The sequence below is a fragment of the Erpetoichthys calabaricus genome, chromosome 3 (genome assembly GCF_900747795.2).
Source record: "Erpetoichthys calabaricus chromosome 3, fErpCal1.3, whole genome shotgun sequence".
NCBI classification, from domain to species: domain Eukaryota; kingdom Metazoa; phylum Chordata; class Cladistia; order Polypteriformes; family Polypteridae; genus Erpetoichthys; species Erpetoichthys calabaricus.
Window position 1 is genome coordinate 132,384,487 of NC_041396.2, and position 12,399 is coordinate 132,396,885.

General features: G+C 38.1%; 1 protein-coding gene across 1 annotated transcript in view; it reads right to left on the reverse strand.

Moving 5' to 3' along the window:
* Window positions 1-2,030: 2,030 nt before the first annotated feature.
* The window catches only part of LOC127527241 (uncharacterized), a 162,664-nt gene continuing 152,295 nt past the window's right edge, over window positions 2,031-12,399 (reverse strand). The window contains exons 17-22 of the mRNA XM_051925326.1: window positions 12,223-12,340; window positions 12,035-12,138; window positions 11,637-11,952; window positions 11,067-11,283; window positions 5,401-5,487; window positions 2,031-2,386 (exon numbers count right to left, since the gene is read on the reverse strand). Of these exons, the coding sequence (XP_051781286.1) occupies window positions 2,103-2,386; window positions 5,401-5,487; window positions 11,067-11,283; window positions 11,637-11,952; window positions 12,035-12,138; window positions 12,223-12,340 (1,126 nt within the window). The 3' untranslated portion in view covers window positions 2,031-2,102. The remainder of the gene's footprint in view (window positions 2,387-5,400; window positions 5,488-11,066; window positions 11,284-11,636; window positions 11,953-12,034; window positions 12,139-12,222; window positions 12,341-12,399) is intronic.

Below are 12,399 nucleotides of genomic sequence, written 5' to 3' on the forward strand. Positions count from 1 at the left end.
CAGCTAACACAAGGCCAGATTTAGCACACAGGGGCTCATCATTTAGAACTGCTAGGCAAGCATTAGAAGACAAGAAAGGGACAACTACGAAAATGGGCATTGTACTATTTCTGTGTGACATTGGATCCTCTCTTTGCCTTGTTTGGAATGGCATGATTTACCTAAGTAAGGGCCTGCACATGGAGAAAGAGTATAAAGCCTTGGAACATTGCCCGGCATACCTTTGAAGCCAACAGAAGGATAGGAGATAACGTCATCCGATCCTGAAATGAAAATAAGACAGGTTATAGTTTTTGGTCCTGGGGGCACCAGTGGGTCTATTTCTACTTCTGCTCCTGTGGATTTGGGTCCTCTTGCACAATATGGTACGCCTGTTATTACAAATTTGGGTTTTAGGATAGATGAGGATTTTAGACTGGATGGTCAGATCAGTGCGGTGGTGAAATCTGTTTTTTTTCAGCTAAGACGTTTGGCGAAGATAAAAAACATTCTTTCCAAAGATCAATTTACAACAGTAATCCACGCCTTCATTACAACCCGGTTGGACTATTGTAATTCATTGTATGTTGGTGTTAGCCAGTCCACCCTGTCTCGGCTGCAGCTGGTGCAAAATGCTGCTGCACGCCTTTTAACTGGCACGCGAAAGAATGAGCACATTACACCTGTATTATCCTCATTGCACTGGCTGCCTGTTCAGTTTAGAGTTCATTTTAAGATTCTTTTATTTGTTTTTAAGTCCTTAAATGAGCTTGCTCCGCCCTACCTCGCTAGGCTGCTGCATATGCACTCTCCTTCCCGCTCACTCAGATCAGCTGGTCAGCTGTTTCTGGATGTGCCTAGGACTCAGCGAAAGCTCAGGGGGGATAGGGCGTTTTCCGTTGTGGCTCCAAGGTTCTGGAATTCACTGCCGATCCACATTAGACAAGCCTGCTCACTGCCCATTTTTAAGTCTGCTCTTAAGATTTACCTTTTTGGTTTGGCGTTTGATCCTGTGTGAGCAGTTGATTTTACTCTGTTTTAACTCTGTTTAGTTGTTTTTACTATGTTTTAATTAGTTTTATTTATTGTATTTTATTTACTTATTTATTATTTTGTTTTTGTTTAAAATTTATTTTAGTCTATGTTCAGCACTTTGGTCAGCGGCTGTTGTATGTAAAGTGCTTTATAAATAAAGTTGACTTGACTTGACTTGACTTGAAAATCCTTCCAGAGCAGCTACGAAAATGGCAGACTCTACACAATGGTCTTGTCATGGCTTCCCATCTGTTATGCTGCTTAAATCGTCATTAAAGAAAGCGAAGTTATTTTCTCTTATGTGATTTCTTACCACCGTATGACTAAGGGAGGGATATTGTCTCTTTATAATATATCTATTTAGGTTCGGGTTACTTAAAATGCCGCAATTACAAAAGAACTTATTCCAACCAGGGAGCTAGCGCCCCCTGCTGGATAGACCTGGTTGCTGTCAGTGTGAAGTTTTATGCCAGTTACTCTAGTTTTCTTCTCACATCCCAGAAGATGTACTGGTTAGGTTAACTGGTGATTGACTGAGTGGGATCTGTCATATAAAATAGACTTCAGCCGCCCATGACACTGAATTGGATTAGGCAGGTTATACTAAAACAAACTACTTTGTAAATTGTAAAAATGTATAGTATTGAGATTTAAAAAATAAATAGCTATTGCATTTATAAATAATGATTGCCTTTAACCCTCTACAATTATATTCAAAAAAGTTCACCATATGACTTTCCTGTGTAATCATAATATTCTCAAAGCTACTTAACCTAATGCAGGGTCACAAGGACAGGGCCCATTATGGCAGCACTGGGCACAAGGTAGGAAATAGAAGACAAAAACAAAATATTTCTAATTTCCAGAGAAACTATCAACAAACCATATACTGTATCTTGTGGAAACAAAACAAACTTAGCAATGTGCATTGTCATTTAAAGAAAATTTCAGAGGCAATGGACAAAGTAATACTGAAACAAACCAAAAGTTGTTAGAGGTTTTTATTATGAGGTGTTGCAGAAGGAGACCTTGAAAGTGAATAATCTCAAATTTCTGTCTTGGACTTCAGTTCATAGTGTTTAAAGGTCTTATGTCTCCACAGAAGAACACTGCTTCTCTGGTTTCTCAGCTTTCAGTAGTTCCTGCAGAGTAGCTTGAACATGTGCAGTCTGACTGGAAGCACTTTCTTGTAGACCTGAGCCCATCTGCTGGTGCAGACTGAGGACCATCTGTGAGACTACAGGTCGGATATTCCCACAGCCTCCTGGCAGAACACCATTTCCAGTCATGTTGGCCAATAGGTACCACAGAGCTGGCAGGACGTAGCGCTCTACTGCTTGAGGTTTACGAGCATATGAAGTGCCTGCAATGACTGAAAGTACAGATTAGGTTTTCTGTTAGAGAATGTAGAATAACAAGAGTGCTCAACATTAGTATACATTAGTCTTTTTTTCTTTGTTGTATATTATAATTTTCTTTCCCATGAAATATATTAGTGAAACAGTTTTAAAAGGCGCAGAAATATGAACCTGGGTTGCAGTGTTAAGCCGCTGATAAACCATGTTATATTAATTTTATTTGAAGCACTGTCCTCACAATTTGCAAATTATACATAAAAAACAGCATTAAGATTAAATCAACATCAAATGAAGTACATCAATTCAATACAAAAACCAAATAATACATAAACAGGACCTTCAGTTCTTATGTTCAATTTCATTGATTATAGACTCTTCTTTATTTCACTTTTTTTTAAAGTGTTATTGTAATAATTTGTGCTAGGCTTTGTAAAATATATTGAAATTGTATTAATATCATCAAAGAATTAACAACACGTAACACCAAAAAGTATCTAACTTCATAATAAATAAACCAAATAACATTTTTCAGCCATCTCGGACCAGTTACAAGGAGGAAGAGGAGATTAGGGGGATCGTAGAATCTATAAAGGCAAATCTGGGAACAACATTTATCTTCACAATGTCTAGGTGGGACTGAAAACATAAATAAAATTTTGATCACAACTGACATCTTGATATCTGCAAATGCAAAACAGAAGTTTGAAATGGCAATCCTCTGTATTGATGACGATCGGTTAATGACTGGATATTTCAGGCAGTTACTAAAATAGTTGGTTTATGTTGAAGCTAAAGGCCCCACTCCCTCGTGTTTTTTTTAAATTCTTTGTTTATGTCTTTTTTGTTCATGTTTTATCCTTTAAATATTATCATTTATGTTATTTATGTTTGTGTGGTATAATTATGTATGTATAATTATGAGAGCATGTTCTGCCTTGTTCCTTGTGTTTGTGGTGGATTACTAATAGGCATTGCCACCTATCAGTCTCTGTTGAAGGACTGCACCCAGCACTATAAAGGCTCAAGAGAACTGCATTTTCCTCTGTAGTTGTATGTGCCTGGTGGTTGGTAAGTGTTTCCTTTTTTAATAAGTATTTAGTATTTGTATTTACTGGGTTTTTAACTATTTTGCTTTTATTTATGGGATTCTGATTTCTGGATATTGTTTTGGGACTTGTTGCTTAGGATTGCTTTGTTGGTAACTTTTTTTTGCCTCTTTTTTGCTTTTTTGCTCTTTTGAGCACTTGAAATTTTTTTCTTATCTTTGTTTGCTTCTTCATCCACAAGATTATGGCCATCCTCCCTGGAGTGGGGTTTGGACTCTAATGAACTTTATTTATTTTGGAACTTTTGAAGCACAGAGTAGGCCAAAGCCCACCATTAGAGTGGAAGTCCAGACTGCCTTTGGATGCAGGCATGCAGGAATTTTGGCCTGCTTATCTGGATCTTTTTAGAGGTGTCACACCACTGCACCCATTTTGGGTGAGTAGATCACTAAAAATGGTAGCTGGGATAGTATTAGATTGAGTGGAAGGACTGAAGTAGGGAATATTTCAGACAAGTAATGCTGCTGCTCAACATGGTTTTGAAAAATATGAATACTGTATTTCTAATTGAGTGAGTAGTTTCATAGGAGCATTGTACAGTATATATAAAGAAGGATGGGATCAACATAGAGAAAGATTCTGCAGTTTGGATTATGCAGAAAAATGGAGTTGGTTAGCTTTGATTTTTGAATAGCTTCAGTCCGCAGTTCCAGTGATCAACAAACAGAGCGGAGAGAGAAACTTTGCCTAGATCCTTCCTTAATGAAGAACCAAGACAGGTCTGGATTCATCAGCATTCTTGTGTTTACAAATTCTACACTAAAACATATCGAGTTCAAACCCTGCCACAGGAATGACCAGTTCAATTGATCAAATACTTTTTCTCATGCAATTGTAACAGCACAGACACCTGTTGTGACACTTCACTGATCTTAGTATTATGTGAAAGCATATCGAGACAGGCCAATAGTAAATAGTATTCCCATGATAGACCTTTCTCCTTTCAAATCAGTTTCTTAATAAAATAATAATAGAATATAAACATATATTACAAGTAACACATTGAACCACAAATTGTTAGGATTGGGTTCTTTTGTCTGATATTTTTTATACATTTTTCTGTATAAATTTGGGTAATCTACACTTATTTTGTGTTTTTTTTTTTTGAGTCACTGATTCTGATTCTGACATCCAGTTAATAGCAATTCACCTTAATTTTGAAGGTTATTAATTTTTTGAACGATTCATCCCCCGTTTTATTTTTCTAACTCATCGTAACCCACAGATCTGCAGCTTCTTCCAAAACATGCAACAGAGTATGCCTTCTCAAGTCAACAAACCTTATGTAGATATGATAGGCAAATACCACTTAATTATCCATGGAATTACAAAGAGTGGCCGTTCATTGTCAATGTTGGAATCCACTTTATTCTTTCTAGATTTGAGGTTTAACCATTTTTGTAGTCTCTGGTTCTTTAGCTTGATCCCTCAGTAAATAAAAGTTCCTTGCATTACACTTTTCTAAAATGAAAACTGAAAAGTGTGTATTCTTCTCTCCAAGGTGCTTTCTTGAGGTTGTAAAATGCCTGAAATGTTCCATTTTATGTTAAATATTTCTTTTAAAAAATCACTTTTTCGCACTAATGGTTATGACAGGATAGTTTTGCAGGGAATAGCAAGCAAGACTCAGTAGAATGTTTTTCATAATTTGAGCTGTCATTGCAAAGTTAAAGATCATTTTTTTCTTTAAACAATGTGTATGAATGCATAATAATTTCACTATCATCAACAACTAACCACAATCTTGCTATTAGGACATCACATTCCCATTTGCTAGTTGAGTATTAATTTACCCAAAAATGTTGCCCAGATTAAAACAGAGGTTACATTTACAGTTAGATATTCACAACAGCAGATTGTTCTGAGGCCTTTGGTCATGTATTTCTGCTTATTTCTCTATATCAAAAACTTATTTCACTTACTTGCCAATCGCTGAACCACCTCCTGTATTGCTGGCCCACTGATGAACTGCACTTTGCTGGCTAGTGGCTGTAACAACAATGAATTATCTGCAGGGAAAAAGTGGCCGCTATTAGACACATGTAATTGTTTGGTTTATAAGACAACAGATTCTAAACTTCCATTTAAAGCTTAAGGGTGCATATCCTTTTTATAGCACAATATTTCTTCAGCTACTCTAGTTATACTTCTTTGTCCACTCAAAGTTTTTAGGAACTTCTAAAATGTATGAATTCAATATACTGTTATACATTTAGAGCACACTTTACAGAGGACTATTGAAAAAGATAAACCAAAACACCTTTCACTTTCTGCATGGACTCAGACAGACACATGCATAAATCTTCTCCTAGTACTTTAAAGTTGACCTCTGAAACCACAAGTGAAATGGCTTCTGTATTAATACCTAGTGTAGTAATGACAGGGACAGATGGAGTTCAATAAAGTGAGAAGTCCCTTGCCCATCTTTATTTCAGCTTAAAAATATTTCCTGTAAAACAGATAGCATCTGCTTTGATTACAGACATGTAGGTTGGAGTCCTGGGAAATTACAGGCATTAGCAGGAAAAGCTGTAGGCTGTGGGGTTAGCATTCAAGAGTCATTTTGACAGTTCAGAAAGAGCGCACAAGCTTTAAAACAGCAGCATTTCAGGTATTATTTGGCAAGAATAAAATTGCAATGTTGCCCAGGTACGGAGATTTCCATTCTCTCACAGAATGAATGCCTACTCTGTTTCATAGATCTTTATCAGAAACATATCTTAGAGGAACATTTTCTTTTACAGAACCCACAATAGTTCTAAGCCACATTTGAAATTTGAGAAGTTACTCTTGTACTTAATAAAGGAGTTCACTTTTAAAATGTACAGTAAAAGTGAAGTAGAATTTATTTTATTATAAAGGACATTTATCCCTATTCAATAATTATTTTAGTGACCTTTTTTTTCCAACCGCGGTAAGCACAGTTTATCCCTAACAGTCTCAAGTCAATAGACAAGGTGCTGGTCAAAGCAAAGGCACATTCACTCACTCACCAAAAATTCATACTAACTCAAATTAGAATAAACTAGAATCAGAAATTAACCTAGCATAGACATCTTTGGCGTGTTGGAGATTACAGGGGTACAAAGAGAAACCTCTTGCAGACACGAGAAGATTCAAAGATCCTCACAAGTACAGACACATCTCTGAATCAAACCTGATCCTTATAACCATAGGAATTAATGTGCTGATTCATGTTTAAATACTTTATAAATATGTATCTTTTAAAATACTGTATATATAGAGAGAGTATATAATATGTGATCAATGTTCAGCTTCTAATATTAGCTTTCAATCAGTACATTATTCATCTTTCATTGTCACAGGACAAACTGTGACCCAATGGCTTGAGCTTTTGGCACACAGTTCCAAAGGCTTACAATGGAAACTAGTCTGGTCACTATGTAGATAATACATAATGTGTCCAAATGGTCTTTCTTTATAAAAACCTAAGTTTCCTCTATCATCACAAATATAAATAACATAGGTAAATAGATAATTCTAAATTCCACCTTAATATGTTAGTGTGAATGTGTTTTCACATGTACTGTATGCATGCACTTGCATGGTGTTTGTTAATGGGCATAGGGGTGCACTCATTGATTCCGGTAGCAACATTTCTTTTGTTGCTTGCCAATATGTCCTTCCACAACAGTGGGAACCCAGGATGACCAGTCTAACCTGTATACACTTTGAAACTCAATGGTATAGGTCTAACTGTTGTATCACTACTTATAAGGACGACACTAAAAAGAACAGGGTAGCTCTTATGTGCAGTCTCCCTTTTCCAGTGATCCTTGGGTGGAAAGGCGAAATGACATCTAACACCTCTTCTAAAGCACTGGGCCTACTCATTGATGGTGAAACCCCATTACAAAGTGTTTTCATGCCGTGCTTGCAGTCAGTGGTTGAACAGAGTCACGTGGCAACTCAGGGAGATGAGAGTGTCGTCCCAGAGTGTCACACTGAGATTTCTACAGAGACGGAAGGCGAATCATCACAGAACGTTACTCCTACCTATGACATCACTATTGTTCCTCTCTCCACTTTGCATTTCCAATGCAGACAAGCTCCGGCTTCATTTAAAAGGGAACAGTGGAATAGCAAGTCCCTAAAGTTTGCCTTAAAACTGGTTGCTCTGAATTATGGAAACCAGAAATCCCATGCCACAGGGTCCCCACTTTGTGTTGAAAAGCAATTTATTTTATTGAGTGGCTAAAAATGAGGGTGAGGTGAGGTTGTTCTTGCTAGTTCTGTAAACATTCTGATGACAGGTTTGTGAATTAGCACATGCCAACATTTTAGGCTCCCATTTTTTTGCAGAAAACACACCCCAGAAAATTTCTATTGGCCTAGGATTAATGAGGAGGCCCATCAATTTTGTGTTTCATGTCCTAAATGCCATTTGAGACAGATTCCTTGGAAAGGCCATGCTCCTCTCATTCCTGTCCTGCTCATAGACATTCCTTTTGAGTGACTGGAGGTTGATAATGTAGGAGCCGTTGAACCCTCGGCCAGAGGACATAAATATATTCTTTTCATAGTGGATTATGCTACTCGTTATCCTGAAGCGATCTCTTTGCAAGTGGCTAATGCTACAACTATTGCACACAGACTTGTAAGGATCTTTGTGCGTGTTGGCATCCCTAAAGAAGTCCTAACGGAGCAAAGGTTGTCATTCACCACAGGTACATTTAAGGATGTTGCAAAGTTACTCCGAATTAAGCATTTTAAAACCTCAGTATACTACCATCAAACTAATGGTTTAGTGGAGCGTTTTAACTAGACCCTCAAAAAATATGTTACGTTAACGTGGTCAACGAGGATGGATGAAACTGGGATCAGGTTATCTACCTTGTGTTGTTTGCTTATCGGGAAGCACTGCAGGTCTCTACAGGCTTCTCTGCTTTTGAACCATAATATGGTCAACAACCCCGAGGACTATTGGACATTCGAAAAGAAGGTTGGGAAGAAGAGGCACTACCTTTCACCAACATTCTTAATTACACAATAGATTCACTAAAATTCAGCCCATCTTAAAAGAAATCAATGAATATGCGTAGTTAGCACAGGTTTGGTTCTATGACCGTGGCACGACACTCAGTGAATTCCATCCCTGAAACAATATTATGGTCCTTGTTACCACTTCCCATTCAAAATTATTGGCCCATTGGCAAGGCCCATATGAAATTAAGGAAAGGAAGGTTTTCTCAACTATTTGGTGAAAAAAACAGGCAGACAGCTGGTCAAGACGGAATATCATGTGAACTTGTTGAAACCCTGGAAGGATAGCAATCCTGATCCCCATTCTGCTCAAACTATCTCCTTCTTTGCTTAAAATAGCCTTAAATTCCAGAGCAGATTTGACATCTGACCAACTATGAGAACTGGAAGCAGACATCTAGTCTGTCCCAGGAGTGTTGGATGAATGGCTTGGAAGAGCCACACTAACATGACATTGTTACAGAACCCTGGGTTGTTGTCAGAGTGTGCCCTTATTGCTTCCCGGAAGCCAAACAAGCTGAAGTGGAACTTAAGATCAGACCCATGCTGGAGCTGGGTGTGATTGAGGAAAATTTTAATCCCTGGTCCAGCCCTATTGTTCTGTTCCCATAATCAGATGGAAGTTGATGCTTCTGCAATGACTTCTCTTGGTTGAATCAAGTTTCCTTAATGCCTACCCAATTATCTCGCGTGGACGAGCTCCTCAAGTGGCTTGGGAAGGTCCAGTACTTGACCACCTTGAACATGACAAAAGGGTACTGGCAAATACCTTTAACGGAATCCACAAAGAAAACACAGTGTTCAGTACCCTGAGTGGACACTGCAGTACAAGGTCCCCCCATTCTATTTGCACAGGGCCCCAGTGACAATCCAGAGTCTGGTGGATAGAGTGCTACATCCTCACCAAACCTATAGTTCCACCTACTTAGATGATGCAGTCATCTGTTCCAGGGCATGGGAGGATCACGTACGACATGTACTTCACGTACGACATGTGCTCCTGGCATTACGCGAAGCCGGGCTGAAAATAAATTGATAAAAATGTCATTTCTTATTCACTGAGGCTGAATATTTAGGTTACTTAGAGGATAGAGGTAACATACGTCCACAATGTTCTAAAGTTGAAGCCATTCCTAAATAGCTCCATCCAAAAACCAAGAGGCAGGTTTAAGCTTTCCTGGAACTAGAGGGGTATTTTTGCTGGTTCAAACCCTGTTTCTCCAAGAGGGCAGCACGTCTAACAGACTTGACAAAGAAGCAGGCCTTGACGTCAACACCTGTATTAATAACACTCTGTAATGTACTTGAGCAGGAAGCTATTGGATTGAGAGACCAGGTATCTGGCGGTGGACAGGGATGTCCTCGCGATCAAATGGGCTATGAACCAGCTGAGGTACTACTCCCTGGGATGTGAATTAACGCTGGTGAGAGACCATGCTCCTTTACAATGGATGGTGCTGCACAAGGAGTCAAATCCATGTATTACCAGATGGTTCTTGGATCATCAGCCTTTCTGGTTCAAAGTCCTATGTTGTCGAGGTGCTCGCCACACCAATGCTGATTCTTTGCCTCACTTCCATGACTTGAGTTGTCCAATCCAATGGATTTGGGTTAATTAGCATGGTTAATTAGGTTAATTAGCATGTGGATGGGTTACAGCTTGAAGGCTTGGGTGATAGTGTGGTGCTGACACATAAAAAGTTGTTTTCTGTTGTGTGTCTGGTTTGCTTGTGCTGGTTTAGGATAGGCCATAGAGCTTGCGATTGACAGCAGTGCCCCGGAAGGCAGAACATCCGGTTTCCTTTATCTGGTCGTGCAAACAAGAGGAGAACAGCCATCAAGGAAAAAACCTAAACTGATCAGCATCTGCCTGGGCTATAGGCTATGGGAAAAGGTTCTACAGCTCTCAAAGACTTGTCTATATAGGTGGAGGTCAGAGATTTGATCTAGGAATTTTGCATTTTATATATATATATATATATATATATATATCATTTAATGTTAACAAAATGTAGTAGAATTTGCTGTACAGAAATAACAATTTTGCTTTTTAGGCACCTATTGCAACATAATTGCAATGAAGGAGAATAATGTATACTGTATATATTTTATACAAGGTATGATTGATCCATTTCATATAATAAAATACCTACATTTTTATTGAGATATGTAAATCACATTACAGTATTAACAACACAGTTAAGTCATACTCAGTTAATCAGTTAATATTTGAACAATGCAGTGTTTGATGCATAATGTTATCCCATCTGGTATTATTACAAATAATGTTATTAAAGGATTGGGAGTAATTGTAAATGCAATCCAAAAATCTGACAAATTATGCAAATATTCTTTGCAAAATGATCTAGTTATAGGGTATTTTCAAAACATATGACATCCTGCAGCACTGTACTGCTAAACTCACAGTTTTATATGGAAAGAGTCATGTGCTGGATAAAATCAATCTTTAAAAACTGATAACATATCAAAATGTTATTTCAAGTCAACAATCAAAATATATAATTTTCTCTGCTACTAATGCTTACAAAATTCTTTTATTTTATACTGTAGACTTTATACCCACCAAGGTATATGATGAGGGCATCAAGAAGATTAGCCGCACCAAGGGAAATACCAGGATGCTTAGAGTTGAGATTATCAATGGTGGCAGTTGTGAAGCCCGAAAGAACAGGATTTAGACTGTCTGCAAGGAGGGGTACTAGTTCACTGGCAGTCTCCAATGCCAGCAGGTTCACTTTCTTATTTGAATCCTGTAGGCGAGGGACGAACCAGTCCAGGATCTATAAGGTACAGGGTCAGACTTTTCAGATGAGGTCATTTATTTATTTTAAAAATTGTAGTAATCATCATATTTTCTGACACAACACTTTGTACCTTTGCTGTTGGTCTTTCACACTCTTACGTCAGTGGGAAGAGTAGAACATCATTTACATTTTATTTAGAAGATATTTTCAACCAAAGTGACTTTAAATCACCAATACATGAAGACAAATATCAGGCCAACAAGTCTGCGAGTTAACTAGATGCTATCGATCACATACTACTATATATTTTGTCATAGTACAAGAATTAAATCAAGGATTTCAGTCAAATGGTACATCTGAGTCTGATCACAGTATATTAAGTTTGTTACCTTCTGGATATTGGCAGTAATGAGACCAGTATTATCAGTACTGATGCGAAGGAGAAGTGTGACCCCATGCATTCGGTCTTGGTATTCACGGGAAGTTAAAAGCCTTTGAAGCTCTTTCAGTTTCTCGGTACACTCCATGCTTCGTACCACCACCTGACGCAACAGATTTTGCTGAGGTATATCGTCCTGCTGCTTTCTAGCTGGAATCCCATTAGGACTGATAAGTGTGTCTGCATCAGTACGTCTCAAATCTGAGTTTGGTTTCAGTATAGATGAACGACGTCTCATTGATTTAATTGGAAGCTGTGGATCTTCACTGTGAAAACAAGGGTTTCAGGCTGACATCTTTTATGGGAATGAAAGTAAACAAAAAAAAAACAGAAACCATTACTACTGACCATCTTCCCAGCATGGTTGCTTCCAGTGTGCTAGCAGAGAAACTGGTTCGGAATGAATGTCGAACCTTAGCTGATGGAGGTTCAGATATACTGTCTCTTATTCCCTGGGAAAAAAGGTAGTACAACTTTCTGTTATACAGTATAAGAAAGTAACTAGTGATAAGTATGAAGATTTTTAAGTGTCTCACTTTTTGTTTGATAGAAGTCATGACAAAATGAAGGTCATGAGTGGACAGTGATCTCTGGATGATGCGGTCAAACTCAGGGTGAGCCATAAATGTAATGAGCATCCTGCGGCCATAGAACCTGTGAAGAAAATGAAGAGGTTGAGAAATTGGGAGCTGATTGGATTACAAAGTATACAA